At 41.9% G+C, this 23,119-nt stretch overlaps 1 protein-coding gene across 2 annotated transcripts in view; it reads right to left on the reverse strand.

Moving 5' to 3' along the window:
* C10H10orf67 (chromosome 10 C10orf67 homolog) overlaps positions 1 to 11,554 on the reverse strand; it is a 69,462-nt gene extending 57,908 nt beyond the window's left edge. The window contains exons 1-4 of one of the 2 annotated variants that reach the window (XM_061586557.1): positions 11,379 to 11,437; positions 6,314 to 6,490; positions 2,574 to 2,694; positions 865 to 1,008 (exon numbers count right to left, since the gene is read on the reverse strand). In XM_061586557.1, coding sequence (XP_061442541.1) covers positions 865 to 999 — 135 coding nt within the window. In that variant the 5' untranslated portion in view covers positions 1,000 to 1,008; positions 2,574 to 2,694; positions 6,314 to 6,490; positions 11,379 to 11,437. Of the gene's footprint in view, positions 1 to 864; positions 1,009 to 2,573; positions 2,695 to 6,313; positions 6,491 to 11,378 lie in introns of both variants that reach the window. The other variant, XM_061586556.1, reaches the window with a different exon arrangement.
* Between the last annotated feature and the right edge of the window lie 11,565 nt (positions 11,555 to 23,119).

The raw sequence follows: 23,119 nt of genomic DNA on the forward strand, positions 1-23,119 counted from the left end.
TTTGGGGCTGGTTGTTAGGCTGAGCTCAATAGTGCTTAACAGCACAACAGGTGAAGGTTTCAGGAGTGTAAATCACTTTAGATCTATAGCCTGGATATGCTCTCTGTCCTGTCTTGCTAGCTGTAAGCATATAACATTTGAACACACATTGCTATAAATATAAACAAACACTAAATATTTAAAATGATTATACATAGATGCTTTACACTTCAGCACAGGGCTGGCGCCAGAGGGCGGCCAGGTCAGGCCCTGGCCGGGGGGTCCTCAAGGGCCCCTCCTTAGGGTGTGTGGGTCACCTCACAGGCCTGCAACCCCCCATGCATGGTCCACCTACCTCTTGCTTGATGCAAATGTTAGTTGCACTGCGGGCGCAAGCCTGCCATCAATCAAGATGGTGGCTGAGGTTTCCCTCAGGCGCTGATGCCCCTGCCGCCATCTTGGTTGATGGCAGGGATGAGTGCACGTTGCACGCATGCATGCCCTCAACCAAGATGGCAGTGAAGACATCAGTCCCCTAGGGAAGCCTTGGACACCATCTTGGTTGATGGCAGGCTTGCGCCCACAGCACAACTAATATTTACATCAAGGAAGAGGTAGGTGGAGCATGTGGGGGGGTCGCGGGCCTGCATGGCATTAGAAGGGTGCCTGGGAGCTCCCTTTCCGCGATCCGCACTGCGGATCAACAAAGGGAGTGCTACCCACCCACCCTAAGGAGGGGCCCTTCAGAGAGAGGTAGGTGGGGTGTGCGTGCATGCGGGTGTGGGGGCCTGGGGTAGGCTGGTGCCCAAGGGCCCCGGCATGCCTGGTGCCAGCCCTGCTTCAGCACATTGATGCTAAAGAGGGATGAGGAAAGTTACCCTGTACCTGCTTATAAAAGTCCTCAATGTATTTCAACCTGTCGTTTATTTCTAGCCAGAGCTTTGTTGCTTGTTCCTGTATTTTTTCCTCATACTGTGCTTTAAGGACATTTTTATACATAGCAAAATCGTCATAGAGCATGTCTGTGAGCTGAAAATGCAAAAAAAAAAAAGGTTAATGTCATGTGTTCAAAATTATTTATTCTGTAGCTGTTTCAGCTGAACAGAAAAGAGCTGCCAAACACATTAGTTCACCAAGCTGAACACACACGCTGTGTCAGTCCATAGGTTGGCATGGGAGGGGCCAAATTACCTCAACATAGCCACATATTCAGTCACCTGTCATAATTATGTACCTGTTTCAATGGGCTGGTTTGGATATACTGCAAAACCAAGGATGAGGATCTTGTGGCCCTTGAGATGTTGCTGGATTCCAACTTCCATCAGCCCCAGCCAGCATTTGCAGTGATAATTGATAATGGGAGTTGTAGTCCAACAACTTCACAGGATCTGCATCTCTGTGCTAAACTATAGTTTAGCATTACAAGAACAAACCTAGTTTCCCCTAGGCTTGTGCACTCCCTCCTCCTCTTCCGATTCAGTTATGAGGAGCAGTTCAGAATCTTTCACTTGCATTTTTTATTGAAAGGAAAAGGAAATGGACTGCCTTCAAGTCGATTCCGACTTATGGCGACCCTATGAATAAGGTTTTCATGGTAAGTGGTATTCAGAGGGGGTTTACCATTGCCTTCCTCTGAGGCTGAGGGGCAGTGACTGGCCCAAGGTCACCCAGTGAGCTTCATGGCTGTGTGGGTATTCAAACCCTGGTCTCCTAGGTCGTAGTCCAACACCTTAACCACTACACCACACTGGCTCTCGCATTTTTTATTACCTGAAGTTTATTTACTTAATTAATTCACAGTTTTTATATTCCACCTTCCCTCCAAATGGGAGAACAGGACAGCTAACAACTTAAATAATAAAACAAAGCAGTACAGTAAAAAAAAAATTAAAATCACATATTCTAATCTTAACATAGATCAGCAGTGACCATATCCATTGTACCACTCCACTAAAAGCCAATTTGTTTCATGATCTAAAAGCCTGAACAAATAAAAATGATCTAAACCGCCCTTTAAATATTTCTATTATGGACGCTTTCTGAACTTGGGCAAATTGTGGTTAATCTTAATATGGTTAGTAGAAACAAGCCAATTTGAGACCCTAGTTTATGAATTTGGCTTGTTTCCACTAACCATAGTTAAGATTAATCACAGTTTAGAGTTCAGACAACACACTAAACTGCAATTAATCTAAAATGGAAGTGGAAGTTTCTGATCTCTTCATGGCTGCCCCAGAAGTGCATGAGCCTATGAAGAGGCTTGGCTTATTCTCATAATGATAAACATGGTTTGGTGTTACATTCAAACTGGGCCCATATGTCACACAGTCTTAACCATTTTGATTCCACTTTTCACTTGCATATGCTATCTGCAGTTGATAATAGTGACAACAGGAACATTGACAATGAAAGTGAATGAAAAAATTACCCATAATTTCTGAAGAAAAAATGAACACAGATGTTAAATTATGATGGTTAAAATATAGATATTGTTTACACACAATAAAAACTAGCTACTTATGTAAATGATTGCAGTGTCTCATATGTATGTCAACACAGCTCTGCTTGAATGATCGGCAGAAAAAACAGCTTACCTGTAATAAAGTTCTTGTTGTTGCTATAAACTCTTTTATATCTCCTATTTCACTTGTATCAGTTTGAGTAGCATGATCTGAGATCCCAAAACCTATTTTTAGGTCTTCTGAAATTGTAGGCCTACAGAATTTTTTGTTAAAATATAGTTAGTCTCAACAGCAGAGATATTACACTGAACAAACATTAAGCTTCCAGAAGCACTAATCTGTAAAACTATCCATTGCCCTTTAAATTATAGCCCCGTTCAGGTGTTCTGCTCATGTAAAAAAGCAACATGAGAGTGGGGACAAACATCAAGTTCCAATGCTGTTACTTTCCATGAGCTGGTGGGTGAACTTGTCAAGCAGGAAGCCTCCTGCACTCGTGGAAGCTGCCTGCACCATTTAAAATCTATATCTAAATGGATACCTCAAGGACTGCCTCTTCCCATATGAATCAGCCCAGCCCTGTGGTCTTCATCAGAGGCCCAAAGGTGGTGTGGAGGGCGGCCACATGAGAACAGGCCTTTTCAGTGGTGGCTCCCCTGTATGTGGAATGCTCTCCCTAGGGAGATGTGTCTGATGCCTCCATTGTCAGTCTTTAGATGCCAGACTAGGATGTTTTTGTTTACCAAGGCCTTTGATTAATTAATGTTGCCTCCTATGGTGTGGTGCTCACTTTTTAATGGGGTGGGTACAACATCATTAATATGTTGCTAGATGAGCATTTTATGTATTTTCTGTTGTCATTGCTTTAAATTTTTCTGATTTAAAATTGCTTTTATGTGTTGCATTTTATTTCCGTCAAGTTGCTTTTGAGACCTTTTATTTTATAAAGTGACTGATAATTGTAAACAACAACAACAATAAATCAGGGTTCTAAATTGTGCAGGGATCCTCCACAAGTACAGGAAGCTCCCTGCTGCAAAGTTTGATCTCCAACTGGCAACAAGAATAGCGATAGGGGAGCAGAGTTTAATGTGCTCAACTTACTCTCCCTACTTGTATGTTGCAAGTAGGAAGCCTAAAGAGGGTTCAGTACTGAATACATTTATCTGGAAATCCCATTGCTCATGCAATTATATAGTTCACTTATATCTCACTCTTGCTTTCAAAGCAGCTTGCATACGGATGCTAGGCAGCCTCCCATCCAGGCACTGACCAGGCAAAGGCCTGCTTAGATTTCAACAATGTAACGTTGTCATATGATGCAAAGCTGTTCTCTGGGGAGCACAAATGGCTCGCCATGTGCTTACATCTGCCATCTGGAGCAACCTATGTTCTGCCTCCATCAAGGCTACACTCTGCCTCCATGGTCAGGGGCAGTATGCTTCTGCTTACCAGTTAGTAGAAACTGCAGAAGGGAGAGTGCTGTCATGCTAAGGTCGCGCTTGCAAGGCATGTGGGTGGCCACTGTGAGAACAGGATGTTGGACTAGATGGGCCACTGGCCTGATCCAGCAGGATCTTCTTATGTTAACCTAAAACATCTTTCAGCTGTACTGCAGGGGGGTTACCCCCCTACTTTCCTGGACTTGTACTGCGACATTATTTTGGAAGCCCAGATTAAGAAGAATCTTCTGTGGATGAACTCACAACATGCAAACCTCCTGGAGGTGGCTGCTGTTCTAAACATGACTGGCTTTTCCAGCTCCAGAGAACAGGTGTGCATGGCAGCTGCTTAGTCCTTGGGATGCAGAGTAAGACTGAGTCAACATGTACGCCACCCAAGCTAAACTTAGCTCATTTGCATGGGGGAACTCTTAGTGCAAAACTATGGGAAGACTGGAACAAATGCCAGGACGATTTTTAAAATAGCCTTCTGCATCAACATCTCTCAGAACCACTCCCCTGATTGCATTTCTGCAACACTCAGGCATTCCCTGGATGTTAGTCTTGTCATATTTGTAAACTCTTTAAATAGCAACATGAGAAAGTTTAACATCTATATTTTAGAGCAAGGAAGATAAGTGGCATTTCCTGATTCCCAAAGTGGTTCAGAGATGCAATTCCATTTTAAATCACCCTGCACAGTATACAATGAACTGGAGACATCAAGGAACAAACGCTGGTGCATCTCTACACTCATTTCCAGCATTAATGGGAAGTGCTAATGGCCTGATGCCACAATTCTTGATGTGGGCACAAGAATTGTACAAGGAAGCTTTCTTACTTTGAGGGGAAGTGTGCAAAATAATGGTGCATTATAAGTACCCCCCCCAGAGGAGCTGCCAATTAAACCTGGAGTGTCCATGTAGTTGTTCAGTGTAAGAATTGCAATACATCATGCTATTTAATTCTTAAATGAGGGATAGGTGGTGGGAAGATTTTACCTCTGGTTCCAAGATGCCATGGAAAACAACTGAAGACATACATAGGAAGCTGCCTTATAGCAGGTTAAAATATTTATCCATTTATTTATTCATTCTATGGTTCCCAGACAGGAACACAGGACAGCTTACAACAATATAGAAAGTACAATATAGAATATTACACTCCCTCAGGTAATTTACAAGGAAGAGACAGTAATGACCTTTTAAAAGTCTCTTTAAAAAGTTTACGTTTATGCAAACTTTCCTAGACTCTGACTTTTTAAATTCTCTCTTTCGTACACTGCCAAGTTTTATTTGTGACATATACTTTTGTTTTTACCTTGTTTTATTTAGTTTTAAGGAAATTTTATTGATCGTTACTGGTGTATTTTTGTTATTTATTTATTTATTTATTTAATTTGTATCCCACCCTTCCTCCCAGCAGGAGCCCAGGGCGGCAAACAAGGCACTAAAATCCCTTTAAAACATCATAAAAACAAATCCTAAAATACATTAAGACAAAACAGCGTTAAAAACATTTTAAAAACTTTTTTAAAAAAGGGTTATTTTTACTGATTCTTTTGTAAACCACAGAGATTTTTATTATATTAAGCAGTATATATTTAAATAAATAAATAAAAACCCCTATTTTTTTTAAAAAAAAATTAAAACACAAATGAGCAGTAATAAATAACTGGCGTCATCTGCTCCAGAGTCAACATCAACTTACGACCCGAATAGATATGTTTTTAACTTGCACCTGACTATCAGCTAATGCAGAGGACAACCAAATACCCTATGGGAGGGTGTTCCAAAAACAGGGTGCTGCCACCCAAAATGCCCTGTTGTGCTCTGGCAGCAACATTGGCCAATGGGACCCTAAGCAAGGCTTCTCCAGCTGACTGTAGGGCTTAAGTCAGGAGGTATTGGGGAATGTGGTTCCTCACGGACCTGGTGCCAAGTCGTTTAGGGCTTTATAGAGTATAGTCATCTAGCCCAGTATTGCTTCCTCCAACTAGCATGGCCTCTTCAGGCAACCTGGGATGTCCAGCATGCAAAGCATATACTCTGCCATCTCCCCTCTGTGCTTTGCTCACAACATGATGCAGTTTTAACAAACCTGATCTCGAGATTTTTTCTCTCTCTTCAAGTTGGCATTGTATTTATTGTTGCACACATAATGCATTCATTTTTCATCTTGTGAAAGCCAACAGAATTGGGAACAGTCTATCTGGTTGCTTTGTGCAAGACAACATCTATCTGCCTCAATTACATGTTAGTAACATATGAATAGCTGTAGGCATGCTTATTTTAAAAATGTTTACCCAGAGAGATGAGTAACAAACACAATGTCACAGGAACCCAAATGAAAACAAGTATCAAAAAATCATAACTGTAAGAACATGAACAACTGTACATACAAACATGTGTATATAGAATGCAAACTTACAAAATGTAAATACAAATTCTCTTCAAATGAGCAGTAGCATATACTCACTCCTTGCCCAGGACTCAAAATTTCTTCATTTCTGGATTACAGTATTTTCAAGTCACAACCTTCCGGTTGAACTCATAAGATTAAGTGCTCAGAGAAGAATCAAAGTAGATTAACAGGAATAATATTGTTCTGAAAGTAAAAAAGAAAAATTTGAGGTACTAAATGGGATTATGGCTGTTGTCTATTAATGATTCTCCATTCAGATTCTGAAGAAATATGAAGATGGAAATGGACTGCCTTCAAGTCGATCCCAATTTATGGCAACCCTATGAATAGGGTTTTCATGGTAAGCGGTATTCAGAGGGGGTTTACCACTGCCTTCCTCTGAGGCTGAGAGGCAGTGACTGGCCCAAGGTCACCCAGTGAGCTTCATGGCTATGTGAGGATTTGAACCCTGGTCTCCCAGCTCGTAGTCCAACACCTTAACCACTACAAGATTGAGATGCAATCCTGGAGATCTTATCAGTTCATCATTTGTACTGTTTGGAGTACTTCTTTTTTGTAAATAGTGCCTATGGCTTTGAGAATTTGCATTTGCATTTTGTAATCTTGCATTCAATATACACATATCTACAAATGTTCATATGTAGTTCTTCACGTTCTTATAATTATTTTTTATATTAATTTTCATTTAGGTTCCTGTCTCTTAAGTCTTTTTGTTACTCATTTTTGGGGACCCTCTTCTTTGTTCGTTTGCTACGCTGAGAGCTGATACATAACCATGATTTCTTCTGCCAATAAATGTGCATGCCTTCAGCAGGACTAGCAAGTGTCTGAGGTTTGATCTACTTCACTTGATTACTGACAGCTGAATGTATGTGAATGGAATTCACCAAAAAAATAGAGATGAGGTAAGGTCTACATGTAGTTGTTTTTCTGAGGATAACTTGGTTAGGCCTGGTTATGGGACTGAATTGGCCTTGGTCGCCCTGATGGATGACCTTTATTGGGAGAAGGACAGGCGGAGTGCGACACTATTACTCTTACTTAATTTCTCAGCGGCTTTTGATACCATTGACCATGGTATCCTTCTGAGCTGGTTTGGTGAGATGGGTATCGGAGGCACTGTTTTACAATGGTTTCAATCCTATCTCCAGGGTCGTTTTCAGAGAATAGCATTGAATGATTGTCTTTCGGCCCCCTGGCAATTGTGCTGTGGGGTGCACAGAGTACCATCTTGTCCCCAATGCTGTTTAACATCTATATGAAGCCCTTGGGAGCAGTCATCAGGAGATTTGGGGCAAGGTGTCAGCACTACGCTGATGATACCCAGCTCTATTTCTTTATAATCTGAATCGGGAGAGGCCATGCAAGCCCTGGACTGCTCTCTGGACTCAGTGGTGGGCTGGATAAGGGCCAATAAACTGAGTCTGAATCCTAGCAAGACAGAGGCACCATGGGTTGGTGGTTCTCGAGTTCATATAATTGGTCAGTTGCCTGCTTTGGATGGGGTTGTACTCCCTCTGAAAGAGCAAGTGCATAGTCTGGGGGTGCTCCTAGATCCATCTTTGTAGCTAGAGGCCCAGGTGACCTCTGTGGCTAGGAGTGCCTTTTACCAGTTTTAGCTGGTAAGACAGCTGTGGTAGTTTCTGGACTGGGATAGCCTGACCACTGTTGTCCACGCACTGGTAACCTCCAGGCTGGATTACTGTAATGCGTTCTATGTGGGGCTGCCCTTGAGGTTGGTTCGGAAGCTGCTGCTGGTGCAAAATGCAGTGGTGAGACTGCTAACTGGGGCAGGGTATCGCCAACATATCCCCCGCTGCTGAAAGGATTGCACTGGCTGCCCATTTCCTACCAAGCCAAGTTCAAGGTTCTAGTTTTGGTGCATAAAGCCCTATACAGCTTGGGATCAGGATACCTGAAAGACCGTGTTATCCCTTATATACCCAGCTGATCACTGCGCTCTGAAGGTGAGGGCCTCCTGCAGATACCATCTTATCAGGAGGTCTGTTCCACACAACATAGGAAACGAACCTTTAGTGTGGCGGCACCTACCCTGTGGAACTCCCTACCCTTAAATATTAGATAGGCACCATCTCTGTTATCTTTTCGGTGCCTATTGAAGACCTTCCTTTTTCAACAAGCCTTTTAAGTTTAGACCTTGTCCCAGTCTGCTTCTGTGTTGGAATTGCTTTTTAATATGTTTTTGAACATTTTTTAAAAACAATATGTTTTTTAACCTTTTTTTAAAGATGTCTTCAAAGCTTTTAAAAAAAATGTTTTTACAGTTGTTTTGTTTCAATGTATTTTAAAGTCTGTTTTTATGATGTTTTAAAGTGTTTTTAGTGCTTTTGTTTGCCACCCTGGACTCCTGCTGGCAGGAAGGGTGGGATATAAATCAAATAATAAATAATAAATAAACTTGAGCACAATGTAGCTGTATTACAAGAACTGCACTGGTTCCAGATCTGTTTCTGAGTGTAATATAAGTGCTAATTTTAACCTAGAGCAGCCTCTCCCAATCTGGAGTTCTCCAGGTTATTTGGATTACAATTCCCATCAGCCCCAGCATGCTGGCTAAGGATAGTGGGAAGTGTAGTTCAAAACATCTGGAGAGCACCAGGTTAGGGAAGAGTGTCCTAGTGAGAGAGGGTCCAGGCATCTGAAGGACAGCCTTCTGAAGGGCAGCCATTTGGCTCCCGTGGTGAAGCTGCCTCCCCCTCAATTAAAGTGCAGAGGGCCCATTTATCACGTTAAGACGTAGAAAATCCCACAAGTGCCTCTCATCCTCTGTGGTAGTAAAATGCAATGGGTTGTATCCAATGTTAGCCCTACTCAGAGTAGACCCATTGAAATTAATAGCAGGACTAACTTAGGCCTATTAATTTCAATGGGTCTACACTGATTAACACTTAACTGGACACACCCCAATGATAATAAATTCATCCCCAAACCATTTGCTGCCCTTCCAGCCCAACCCCCCAAATCAGCTTCCTGAGGCAGCCACCTAGCTCTGTCTCATGGCCCTTTCAGAGGTGAGGTGAATGGTGACCAGCCATAGACTTTCCTATCCTGTGGTCTTCATCAGAGGCCTTTCTCCATGTGCCTCACCTGAGAAAGGGGTGGAGGGCGGCCACGTAAGAACAGGCCTTTTCAGTGATTCCCCCCCATCTGTTGAACACTCTCCCCAGAGACGCACCTAGCACCAGCCTTGCTGCTCTTCAGGAACCAGGCTAAGATGTTCTTCTCTTAGGCATTTAGTAATTAAGATTCCTATGGTGGTGCTCATCTTTTAGTGGGGTGGGTAGGGCTTGCCTTTATTAATATGCTGCTGGATGGGCATTTTGTGTATTTTGGATTGTTCATTTTTAAATGTTTCTGGCTTCAAATTGTTTTTATGTGGTGCATTTTATTTTCATCAAATTGCTTTGAGAGTTTTTTATAAAGTGATGGAGAAATGTAATAAATAATGAAATACTAATAATAATTTTTTGGTTGTGGCACTGTGGAACACCCTTTCCAGATACATCGCCTGGAGGTTTCATAATAATATTTATGAAGGCTAAGAAAACTGGCCAAATTATACATCTCAAATAAAAACAACCTAAGATGAAAGGACCTTGTCCAAAGGAGAGGCAAGGACCTCCCCGCCATCCACCCAATGCTCTTGTACTTTGGCTGAATCTTTCTTTCCCTCCTTTTCCCCACTTGACTTTTGCTGTTCATTTTTCTTCCGTGGCTGCTGAATTGTTTTGTGCTTTTGACGTTTTAACTTCGACTGGTGTTGGTGTTGAATGTTGTGATTTATATGACGATTACTCAAAAAGCAAAGGTAGCCCATGAGAAACATTCCAAAATTCATAGTAGGGCAATTGCCTTTGTTTGGCCAACTAAAATTGTCACACAATAGCGCACAGGCTTTTAAATTCTCCATAAAGCTTCATTGGGGTAGATCAGAGGTTCCCAAACTGTGGTCCATGGACCAGCCATCAGTGATCTGATTGCTTCATTCAGGTGGTCTGCAGCAAGTCCACATTAAATATTCACATTGATTTGTTAATTGTATTTCATGGCTTCTTTTGTTTCTTGTATTGTATTTTATTGTATTACAATTTGAATTCTATGGAATGCAAATTGTAATACAAAATAATTACAATATATAACCAGTAGTGTAGTGGCAAATTCAGAAGTGCAGGGTCCCTTCCTGATAGTCACAGCCACATCTCCTCCCTTTTTTTTGCTGCTGGGTTGAGAATTAAATCCCTTATTAATACCTTCTCCCATAACAACAGACATCCCTAGAAGCCAATAAGCATGAAAGTGGAGAGTGTTAACCACTAGTGGCTGACTCAACTCTTTTACTCCGATTGGCTCCAATGACCAAAAAAGGACAAGGAAGCATGTTAGACGACTCTTCTCAGTGGCTAACACACTCCTCTTTCACACTGATTGGCTCATAGTATGTTGGAGACATAGCGACCCTGCTGGGACCCTGCTCCCAAAAAAGTAAGGGGTCTAAGACCCCACAGATCCTGGAAGACCACACCCCTGTAAAGAAGCAATAAAACACAATTGAAATAATGCAGAATCTAGCACAGCTCATTACAACTGTTACAACAGGCGGCAAAATTATTAAGTGGTCCACCAAGATCCTCAGCAATTTTCAAGTGGTCCCTAGTGAAAAAGGTTTGGAAGCACTGGGCTAGATGTTGAACAAACAAGCGGATGAGGAGAGATCAAAGAGAAGAAAGCTAGCGGAGCCTGGTTACTGTAAGCAGCTTTGAGAATATTGGGCGGCGGGAGCAGAAAATTGATGTTTTAATCAAGAAAGGAAATTAAATTAAAGCAGATCGTGTAGACAACCTTGACCGCGATTTGGAGGAACGGCACGAGAAAAAGGCAATCAGCGGCGGCAGCAGCCATACAGCAAGAGTACGTGTGCGCGGGCCCGGCGCGCACACAAAGACGATCCCTTGCCGTTGCCGCCCTCCCCTGAAAAGGCCCTCAATTTCGCTTTCACTCCTTATTAGCGAGTCCTCCCCGTCGCCCCCTGCAGGCGGCTTGAGCGCGTTACCGGTAATCAGTCTCCAAGTCCTCGAAGCAGCAAGGCAGCGTCAAGAGCTCCAAGATGTTCGGGGACATGCTTAGCTTCCGCGTGGAGACCAAGGCCCGAGCCCGCTCGGTCGCGCCCATGTCGTCTTGGTCATGGGGGGAGAAGAGAGAGGCGGGGAGCGACAGTGCTCGGGCCATCTTTCCTCTTCTCTAAAGCCTCGGAAAAGAACGTGGGCGAGGAGCTAGTCCTGGGACACCATGGCAACCAGCAGACCCCACGGGGGGGGGCTGCTTTTCATTGTAGGAGGGGAAAGTGACATCATTTCCTCCAGAGTTCTCTGTTCCCTTCCATCCCCTTCGCTCATTCATTGCTTTCCTTCTGCCCCAACAGGAGTCATTAATGGGGTTAAGGTATCTTCCATGGGCATCTTTGCACGTCTTCTTGGATGCATACATTGCGCATCACCACCACCCCCGCAAAGATAAAATGGGTAAAATCCAGACAAGACTGAGGCACTGTTAGTGAGTGGTTCTCTAGACCTGACATGGCCTTACTCTGGATGGAGCTATGCTCCCTCTGAAAGAGCAGGTAGGTAGCTTGGGTGTACTCCTGGGTGCATTACTGCTGCTTGAGGCTCAAGTGGTCTCAGTGGCGCAGAGTGCCATCCATCAGCTTCAACTGGTGGCCCAGCTGTGCCCCTATCTGAACAGGGATAGCCTAACTTCTGTTGTCTACAGAACTTTTGGGAACCTCTAGGTTAGACTACTTCAATGTGTTATATGTGGAGCTGTCTTTGAAGATGGTTCGGAAGCTGCAGCTGTTGCAGAATTCAGTGGCCAGATTGCTGACCAGGGCAAGTCAGTCTGCACATATAACACCAATTCTGGCATGGCTGCACTGGCTACCGATTAGTTTCTGGGCTTAATTCAATGTGCTTGTTTAGACCTTATGCTGCTAAGGATCCCAATATCTCAAGGACTGCCTATCTTTGCATGAACCAACCTGGACCTTGCATTCATTATCAGAGGCCCTTCTTTGTGTGTCCCCTCCACGGAAGGCTGAGCAACATGACAATGTGCCTTTTCAGTGGTGGCCCCCCAGCTATGGAATGCTTTCCCCAGGGAAGCATGCCTGGCACTGTCTTTATCCATCTTTAGGCACCAGGCAAAGTTCTTACTCTTCACCCAGGCCTTTGGCCCTTGATGTGTGACACCTCAATTATTTTCAGTATTTGATGGGTTTTAAGATTTTAGTAGAGAGCCAGTGTGGTGTAGTAGTTAGCGTGTTGGACTACGACCTGGGAGACCAGGGTTCGAATCCCCACATAGTCATGAAGCTCACTGGGTGACCTTGGGCCAGTCACTGCCTCTTAGCCTCAGAGGAAGGCAATGGTAATACCACCTCTGAATACCACTTACCATGAAAACCCTATTTGTAGGGTTGCCATAAGCTGGAATTGACATGAAGGCTGTCCATTTCCATTTTTTCAATATTTTAGTAAATTCAGTAAGTCTTTATTGATTATTGTGTATGCCTTTGTTTGACTATTAATGTACTGATGAACTTTAGATTTTATTGACTATGTGTGTTTTTATCTGTTTTTCCCCAGAGTGACTTTGAGTCACTTTGGTGAGAAAAGCTTCTAACAAATATGATTGATTGATTAATAGTACTGGTGGTTTTGAGGTCCCTCACTTCAAGTAGCGCCTGGGTTGCATGGGCTTTCAGTCTCCTGCAAACTGAGGTGTCACAGTCACACCCTCAAACCTGGAAGCCTCTCCTATGCTGTGCCTGGTGGGTGGGGCTTGATCATGGACCCAGAGGGAAGACTTGCTACTTAAGCCAGCCCGGTCCACAGCACAGGCATTGCCGCAGTCATCTTCCCCTAGCTCAGGGGGCTGAGGCAGGCTGCCACACACCCAGGTTGCCAGTGGGGGCCACAACCTACAGCCACACCATAGTGGAGCCCAGAGTCCAGCAACACCTCCTTGATCCAGCAGGTGGGCTGGTCCTGGCATCAGCCAGAGGACAGGCTGCTCAAGAGATGGATCCTTGCCCTATGCTGCACCAAATTTTTATGTGTCTGTAACCAGTGGTGCTATGGCTGTATTTAACCCATATGATGGACTTGCGTGTTCACTTCTCTCCTGTGACATGCCTTGAAGCACCTGGGTAACCCATGATTTGTGTTGCACATTAGCGTAGGGTTATGAGCAGAGAGAGGGCAGGTCAAGAATTATAGCCAGCAGGTTGTGCAAGAGTTTATGACAATATAAAGGAAGGCATGTGTGAAGTTACTATACTCTGTGCCTGCAATAATCCTTTCCTTCCACCCTGCCCTTTGCAATTCCACAAATTCTTGTAGAATGGACAAGTTCTAATGTCATTGTTCTCCCGCTGTAACACACAAAATAAGATGCAATGAGAGGATTCAGTTGATCATAGGCTATGCGTGATACTTTCATAATAATTTATGTATGAAGGCATGGATGAATACGACTGTTGAACAGTATTAGCTAATCCAATACATGCATTGTGCTAGCTATTAATTATAGCAATCAAGTCATAGAGAAATATTATGCTAACTATTAATGATTGGAATGAAATTTAGGAAGGATATTTCACACCAGAAATCAGCCATTTTCCAGCAGCTACTGACTTTCCTTTTTCATGTTGGACAGTAAGTTTATTTAGCTGGATAGATAGATAGTTAGCCGGATAGACAAATATAAATATAGTTACATTAAAATGCCATGCAAGAATATAAATGTGTTTGTCTTGGTTTTTAACCTATGCACATCACTTAGCAATTAAAGTGCTATATGATTACAGCAACCCTCCCTCAAAACTATTTGCTGGCTAGGAAAATAGAGGGTGTACCCTTTCATCTTTGGTTGAGTGGAGTGTACTCAAAGTATTATTATTCTTATTACAGGGATGTTTTTCTAGCAGTTATGAGAGCATGTTCCTCCTAGAGGCCTCACTCTGCTGGTCGAATGTCCTTGGTTGATAAATCAAACATGAGGAATGTTGTCCCTAAAGAAGATAGAATAAGCTATACATGTTTACTCAAAAGTTAAGTCCCACTGTGTTCAGTGGGACTTACCGCCAAATACATGTGTTTAGGATTGCAGTCTAACTGTGCAATCCAATATATGCCAACACAGATGTAAGTCCCATTTACTCTCAGGTAAATACAATTACTAGGGCAGGGGAAGCCAATGTGGTGTCCTCCAGATATTGTTGGATGCCAATTCCAATCAATTCCTGACCGGCGGTTGTGCTGCCTGGGGGTGACATGAGAGTCAGAGCCCAACAACATATGGAGGGCATCATGTTGGCCACCCTGTACTAGGAAGTAAGGCCCATTAAACATAATGAGACCTATTTATGAGTAAGCTGGGGTGTGCACATATCTTCTAGTGCAAAAGCACCTGATGAAGTAGGCTTTTGACTACAAAAGTGCATCATGCCACAGGAGATGTGTAAGTTTTTAATGTATGGCACAATAAAATTGTTTTTATGGAAGTAGCTGCATAGAAGAGAAAATTTCCTTCAGCACAGTTTTTCTTCCTTGTTGCAGTGTGGTGTGAAAAGCTGTACCAACTGAAATTCCCTCTTTCACCCATCTTCCCATTTGCATCTGACGATCCTTGTCTCCACTTACAGTACATATTATGTTTAAGACTCTGCTAATGAAAATGAATTGGACTTCAAAGTGCAACTTTAACTCAGGAACAGCCAAAGATAACTGGAAATTAGAGAACACTTTTAATTTGTCATAACTTAATTATTTTTGAAATCCCTAGGACATATTTCTAGCACCAGAGTAATTCATAGTTTCTAAGAAGGGTGCAAGAGATTTTTTCCCACCCATTAATGGGTCAGTGTTTATGAATACTGTTATTAAACTGCTTTATAATGAGTCAGATCATTGATCTATCTAGGTCAGTGCTGTCTAATCTGATTGGCAACAGTGCTCACATCACATGCAGAGAGCTTTCACAGTCTGCTAGCTGATACTAGAAATTGAACCAGGGGCTTTTGGCATGCAAAGCATGTGCTTGCCTCAGAATAACACCCTCTCCAAAAAGTTGTGTAAGTTACATAGTAACTGTTACACAGTAACACAGTGTTACATAGTGTAACACTGTGGGTAGAGACACACTCACTGTTCTGCAGGTTCCAGTGCGTCTCCACCTCTTTTCTGAAAATGGGGGCACGGGACTCTAGTCAAACCTGCCCCTTTCTACTGTAAAACCTGGTGGGTTCAGCTATGAGTGTGTTGTTTTAAATTCACTTCAAAGAGATTTTGCAACCGATCAGCAGATCAACCCATTGCCCCTCCAGATGTGGCCAATGGAAACGCTTTGCTAGTGTGCTCACAGCCTGCAATTCTGTATGTGCCTCTTCAGAGATCAATGGGACTCACTCCTGATTAAATAGAATCCTTTACTACCAGGTGAGTTAGTCCTACTGAATGCAATGGGGAGGGGAGTATGTTCTGACTAACCATGTATAGGATTGCACTGTTACTTAACTATTTAAAAATTATGGACACAATTAGCCAAACTTACTTTCTTCAGAGTTCTACTGATTTTAATGGGGGTGTCTTAAACAGGTGTTGAGCTTTTCTGCTAAAATCAGTGGAACTTTCAAAAAGTGTTTTAACCTTGGCAGGATCAAGCTTTATATTTGGACATGGCAGCCTAAATGCTATTCTGATTAAATTTCAGAAGGATGCGTGATAAATGGTGTAATATATAAGCAGTAACATGGATGACATGAGGGAGCATGTTTGTAAGGTTATATAATTAATGATAGCTTAAAATTGTTTCCCACTAATGAAGTCATAATTTACTTATGGTTGATCATATATTTGACTGTTGTTCATGTTACTTAGGAAACAAGAGGCACCCTTAAACTGCCATTTACATATATATCACCATATATACTAATAGCAAACCCAGTTCTCTGAGTGCCAGTATCTGTGTAGTCAAAACAGCACCACCCATATACAAAAAGGAAGTATCAGCAGACTTGGGAAGTCCCAAGGTTTGAAGAAGAGGAAAAAAATACAAAAACTTTAGAGAAAAGAAAAACTCGCAGTGAAGTGGAGGAGAACCCAAAATAAGGACCAATGAGGACTAGAATGCTCAGTGAGCACCTGTTGGCTGGCTGGCAGAGAGCAGGAAAATAGACCAGATGTAGAGGGGATAGAATGGAGTATCCAGGAAAAAAGCATGGTTGGGTTCCTGATCAAGAGCACTTGCATTTACATTGCAACATTTCGTTCCAGGTCCCATTTGTAATGCACATCCCATTCTTTCCTTTCCATTTACTTATTTGTCCCCTGCCCTGAATTTATAAACCTCTCTGCATTCAATAAATACTCGAGCGGTGTACAAAAACAGAATATAAAAGAGAGTACAAATCACGACACAATATTAAAAACAGGAAACCAACAAGAACTGAAAGCTGCAGAAATAAAATGGGGGAGAAAATAAAAGTTTTCAGCAAACACTGAAAACAACAGCATCGTGGCTTGGTTCACTTCTAGGCAGGGATGGCTGAATATGTCAATTTTGGTTTCTCTCAGTTTCTCAGTTTCCAGTCTTCAGTTCTCCGCATTACTACACCAGTTTGCAAATTTTTCTTTTAAAAGTTCTCATGAAAATTCATCAGCATTTTAGTGCAAATTTCTTCTAACAGTCACATGTTTCCATCCATGCAATTTTGCTTAATATACATATTTTTGCATGTTGTTTGTTGTTTTCACTAATATATGCATTTTTATGTATACTTTACCACAGTATCTGCATTTTTATATGCATTACTTGGTTGGACAAGCAAAACTGCAAAATTGGGAAAAGTGCAGATTTTGAAAGGTGGCTGTTTTGGTTCTCATATTGTTATGGAAAGTGTGAATTAGGGTGTTTTGTCTTAAAATGTGAACTGAATCAAATTCCTGCCTCATCCCTGCTTCAAGGGGAAGAGAATTCCAGGGAACTGATGGCATAATGCTAAAAGCACATGTTCAAGTCACAGCATGCTTTACCACAGGGGAGTGCAGCACCATTAACAGATCTTCATCCATAGATCTAAGTGAACAGGGTGGGATGGGGGGGACGGGGAGGCAGTTTCTCAGATACATTGGTCCAGAATCATATAGTATCACCCATTTCATAGTTCAAAAAGATGCTTACCTTTGTAGTGAGCATTGATAGCTGATGGGTACCAAAATACCAAAGTGGCAGCTGGAGGAAGGTCAAACAAGAGATGGATTGATTCCATAAAGGAAGTCACAGACCTGAACTTACAAGATCTGAACAGGGTGGTTGGTAACAGATGCTATTGGAGGCCGCTGATTCATAGGATCACCATAAGTCGTAATCGACTTGAAGGCACATAACAACAACTACACTGACATGGAACCACCAGCCACCAATGCTGGACACATACACTGCTCAGGTCAGGACTGGAAAGAAGCAGTTTGGTAGTTTGGCCAGTAAAGGAGACTGATATCTGTCTTGCAAAAATGAGCCTTGGGTAGGAGGCGAGTCTTGCTTTTGGGGTTGATTTGGTGTTGTTTTAACTTTAAAGAGTAACTCCACACCTGCCTGAGTTCCTGCTTCCCTATGCTTAGATTTGTGAATAAGTTGATATTACTAAAACTCAAGAAAACTGTTGCAATATATAGCTGCCTTTGGAACTTGCAACCCCTTGGGGAAGTGAAGAACATGGAAACATGGGAAGCTGCCTTATGCAGAGTCAGACCATTGGTCCATCTAGCTCAGAACTGCCTACACTAACTAGCAGTGGCTCTCCAGGGTTTCAAGCAGGACTGTCTTCCAGCCCTACCTGGAGATGCCGGGGATTGAACCCGGGACCTTGTGCATGCATTCTGAGGATCACAAAACTATATGTAACATTTCTTGCTGCTGCTGCTGCTGCTCTTGACTGCTGCTCAATATTCACGTAATGCCAACACTGTGCAAGGTATTTACAGAACACAAATGAGGCATTCTCTGTCCACAGTGTTTATTTACATTATGAATTATGTAGGCTGAAGAGAGAATAAGAAAACTGCCAAGGGAGTAGCGAGGGTGGGCATAAATCAAAATTTATTATGGGAGCAGGCAGAGTGAAGCTTTATGTACAAATGTTCCATTAGCAGTCAGTGCCAGACATGTGTCTAGTAAAGTAGCTCTTAGGGCACCATCGTGACTGACGTCATTGGATACCAATGTTTTGCCAGAGTTGTTTGTTCAGTTGTGGTTTGCCATCTGTACAATCTGAATGCTCGCTGGAATGTGCCCAGTAATCAGTGATTACTATGCCACTGGAAACTTTGTAGGGTGGGAGACATTTTTCTTTATTAGCAGAACCATAAGCTTGTGCCTACACACATAATATACTTTCTTTCCCTGACTGCAGCAGAAAAGTATTTTTTTTTTCATGAATTATAGGGGCGGGGTGGAGAGGAACCTGACGTACATGAGAGAAGCTGCTTTTTTACATAATTCAATTCTCTTTGTAGTGGCCCTTCTGTAACTATGTTTGTTTATGACAAACATAGAACTGTTGCTCCCTTTTTGAAGCATTTTGAATTGTCATGGTTAAGTTGCCTCCATACTATATTTTGCAGGATGGATTCAAGTGCATACCAGAACTTGAGGTTTACACAATTAAAGTGGATTAAACCGTTCTGTTGCCCTAGTGCAATAAATATACTTTAAAAAAGAAGACTTTTTGCAGTTTGGAAAGTGATGGGTGAATGCATTGAAAAATGTGCGATATATGAATGATTAATGGGAAGACATGTAAACACCTTGCAAGCAAATCAAACAATGTAAGATGAATGCTCATTGTCATATATTTGCCGTGTAAACAAATGCTCAATAAAGACCAGACAAAGGCTGCAGACACACTAGCTGCTTCAAAAGCAGCTAGACCATTTTCTCTGGCTTTTGTTTAAAATATGTTTAAAATGCATTTGCCCACGGCTGGAAACATCTCCCTTCCCCACTAGGGATCTTACACTTTTTAGGACTGGCCACAGCAAGGTGTTGGGCCAATCGCTGTCTCTGCCCAGCCTACAGCAAAGCATTTTCATTAGACACACAACTGAGTGGAGTTGATCTACCAACCAGTTTTGATTTTTGTGTGAAGCTGATTTCACAGAGAAATGCACTGGAGCTGCATTTCCCCGGATTATGGAATAAAAAGGGTGGAATTTGACTAGCATTGTGTGTCTGTGGCTTCAGAAAACAGAGCTGAAGGTGCAATTAAGCCAGCACAACCACGAGTGTGTCTCTATCCTGTGGCTGTTACCACCGTGTAAGCTTTGTGCAAGCAAATTAGGATAAATGCAGGTTAAATACTCATTGTTGTGTAACCTGCCCACAAACAAATCAGAACGAGTGCTCAGTAAACACTGGATATAGTCTAACCACCATGTAAGCTTTCTGCAAGCAAATCGGAATGAATGCTGAATGAACAGGTCGCCTGGAGGAGCCCTTTGATGGCTGCTGCCGTATCTTTGTCTCTCTGCTGTTAGCATTTTATGGCTGATTTATGGTATCAATTTATTTATTGTATTTTTATCTCGCTTTTCAGACAATCATTGTCTCCCAAAGTGGGGCAGATCAGTAAAACAAGAGAGAGAGGCCCTGTCATCAGGCTTACACAAACTAAAACGACACAAGGGGAAGGGACATAGGCACTGAGAGAAAAGGGGGAGACCAGATCTTAGGCCAACCCAAAACAGTGAGCTCTAAGTGGGCATTTGAATCCAGGTGGGGCCAGGTAGATCTCCCCTTGCTGCCGTTCTCGCTTAAATAGCAAATGCTGGCTCTGGTTCCTTTGGTCGATGGAAGGGGCCAGAGTGTCCTCTCCCCTTGTTTCTGCAATCCCCTGGGTAACTGGTAATAGCAGCTGTGTGTTCTTCCTGGTAGGAAGTGAGGAAGCAAGCTATTTTATTTATTTATTATTGCTGATATAACATTGTTTTAAAATTATGACTCTTTTTTACCTGTTTTGTTAGCTACCATGGGCATACTGAGGAAAGGTAAGATTTTTTAAAAAATAATTAATTAAACTCATTTCTATCCCTGTCCTCTCTTTATTACTCTTAAATGTTACTGAAAGTGCAGCCTAACTTTCTTGTGCTTCAGAAATCATTGGCTGCGTACACACCATACATTGGAATCACATTATTTTCTCCAAAGAATTCTGGGAACTGTAGTTTGTTAAGGGTGTCAGCTGTAGAATTGTGAGGGGTAAACTACAGTTCTCATGATTCTTTGGGGGAAATAATGTGTTTTAAATGTATGGTGTGTATGTAGCCAAGGTTCGCCTTCTTGTAAAAGTCTGTATTTCACATTACTGACATACATACAAATCTCCTTTGAATATGCACTTACATCACATATTAGAATTCTGATTCTAAATATATGCATAGCATAACTGTAGCATCTCAAAGAATGTCTGATGAGCCATCATTGTGGCATTTCAGTTGCATTGTTTGCAGTCATTGCATCCCTTCATGACTGCTCCTTTGCAATGAGCACCAGTAGGGTCCTTTGTGAGTTAGTCATTTTATTTGTCCATACTATAGGTCATCACAACTGTAAAACTGTAAGGATAAATAAATGTACAATTCAACAAATTCCAGAATCATACTTTTTAAAGAATGTGGCTTCACATTTTTCCTTAAGTTGCTTTGTAAAAGCAACTTTTGTAGAATATTCATCTATCAGTTGGCAACAGTTTGATCCAGCAGATTCATTCAGATGTTGAATTGACATGTCCAGATGGTGGCTTTGAAGATGTGCAGATGCATTTCGTCCACTTGACAGTCTACATACACCACTCACATTAGTCCCCGACTTTCCATTTTGCATCCACAGATTCCACACAAGAGACAGTTGTAAGAACAGGCTTGATAGGCTTTGCAATCTACCCAGTAATGATTGCACTGTGTTTCTACAAAAACAGATAATTCCATTTTACAGTCACTCACCTTTTGTCCTTCCCCACACTCAGTTTGAGTGTGTGAGGGAAGTCAACAGAGCCTACATCTAGGTCAGCATTGTTCAGCACCTTGCATGGCAAGCTACACCTGCTGAAACCCCACTTCTGCATCTGGCCACCCGAACCAGCTCTTGTACTCCCATCCTTTACAAAGGAAGCTGTTAATTAGATAAACCCTTATACTGTCTAACAATTAGAGATGGGGACAGAAACATAGGGAGTGTTTGCTTTCAGAAGCCCTGAATCAAGATGCACAGGTAAGTTGCAACTCCTGACATATTCAAGGTACGTTTGTGAGTTTAGGCATGTATGTTGTCCCCTGGGGAGGCCATGCATGGACTTTTAAAAAATGTGCAAAGATGTGCAACCCCCCCAAAAAAATTACTCTTGTACGCTTCCAGTTTTGTTATGCTATTAGTATTTAGAGCATAAGAAAAGCCCATGAAGCCTGCCACTTTAAAAGAAAGGCAATGTTGCCTCCAGTTCCTCTGGTGTACTGTGGTGTCATTGACACTCATTCTGAAAGTATCCCTTTCCTAAAGATGCCAAGTCAGTCAGCTCACTCAGGACAGTTGCTAGGAGATGGAAGAATGCTGAGGATTACTTTTACACTGAATCATTCAACTAGATATCCATGAGGGAACATGGTGTCACCATATGTTTTCAGTGAAGTCATATCAAGTACTACTTTGAATTCCTTAAATGTGACAAATGTGTTAATGTTTCCCAAATTTAAAAGATTGTACAGAAACTGGTGACTTTCCACCCCCACCTCTTGCTACAAATACTAGCTATTTTTAAAAGAATTACAAATTACATAATCTTCTTTGATGTACCAGCCACCTTTGCTCAAATAAATTTAGCAACCAAAGACCTTAGCTCCAAAGTTCATCTTCTTTTGAAATTCCTATTGATGTATTACAACTAGTATGCCCTTAGTTGCAGTGTATATGACTAAATGAAATTATCCTTCTCAAAGTTAACATCTATAATGCTAGGAAAGGAAACAATTTAGATTTTTTTACATGGGAAATATTCATATATTTTGTTAACACACTGTAATTCTCTCTAATCAATCTATTAATATTGTGTCACAAGGAAACAAAATCACATTACCCAAATTATTCACCCTAGAATATCTAATTCTAGGGCAGAGGTTCCCAAACTGCTCCGTGGATCACCAGTTCTCCATGAGCTTCAGTCATGTGGTTTGTGGCATAGTGGTAGATTTTTGGTTGAAGATGGGAGATGGCACATTCATCACACTGAATATTTACATTGATTTTTAATTGTGTTTTATTGCTTCTTTAACTACTTAGATTGTATTTTATTGTATTGATTTGAATTCTATGAAATTAAATTGCTACAACAGGAAGGAAAATAATTAAGTGATCCACCAAGACCCTCAGCAATTTTCAAGTGGTCCATGGGGAAAAAAAGGTTTGGGAACACTATTCTAGTAGATGAGAAAAAAACTATTCCTTCTGGACTACAACAGTTACATCTGGAGGGCCAGGTGTTCACCATCCCTGTCCTAAAGGCTAAAAGATTTTTTGTAGCAAGGATTTCTTGGACTAGAGCCTACTTCATTATGCACTTATCCAGCAGCAAATCTGTTGGTCTTTTAATTTAAAAGGTTTCACAAGACTCTTATGTTATTTGAAGGGAGGAGGGGCTGTCACACAGATGATGGAGCAGACCTGTTCTCTGTTGCTGCAGAGAGCAAG

This window comes from Rhineura floridana, chromosome 10, assembly GCF_030035675.1.
Source record: "Rhineura floridana isolate rRhiFlo1 chromosome 10, rRhiFlo1.hap2, whole genome shotgun sequence".
Lineage (NCBI taxonomy): Eukaryota > Metazoa > Chordata > Lepidosauria > Squamata > Rhineuridae > Rhineura > Rhineura floridana.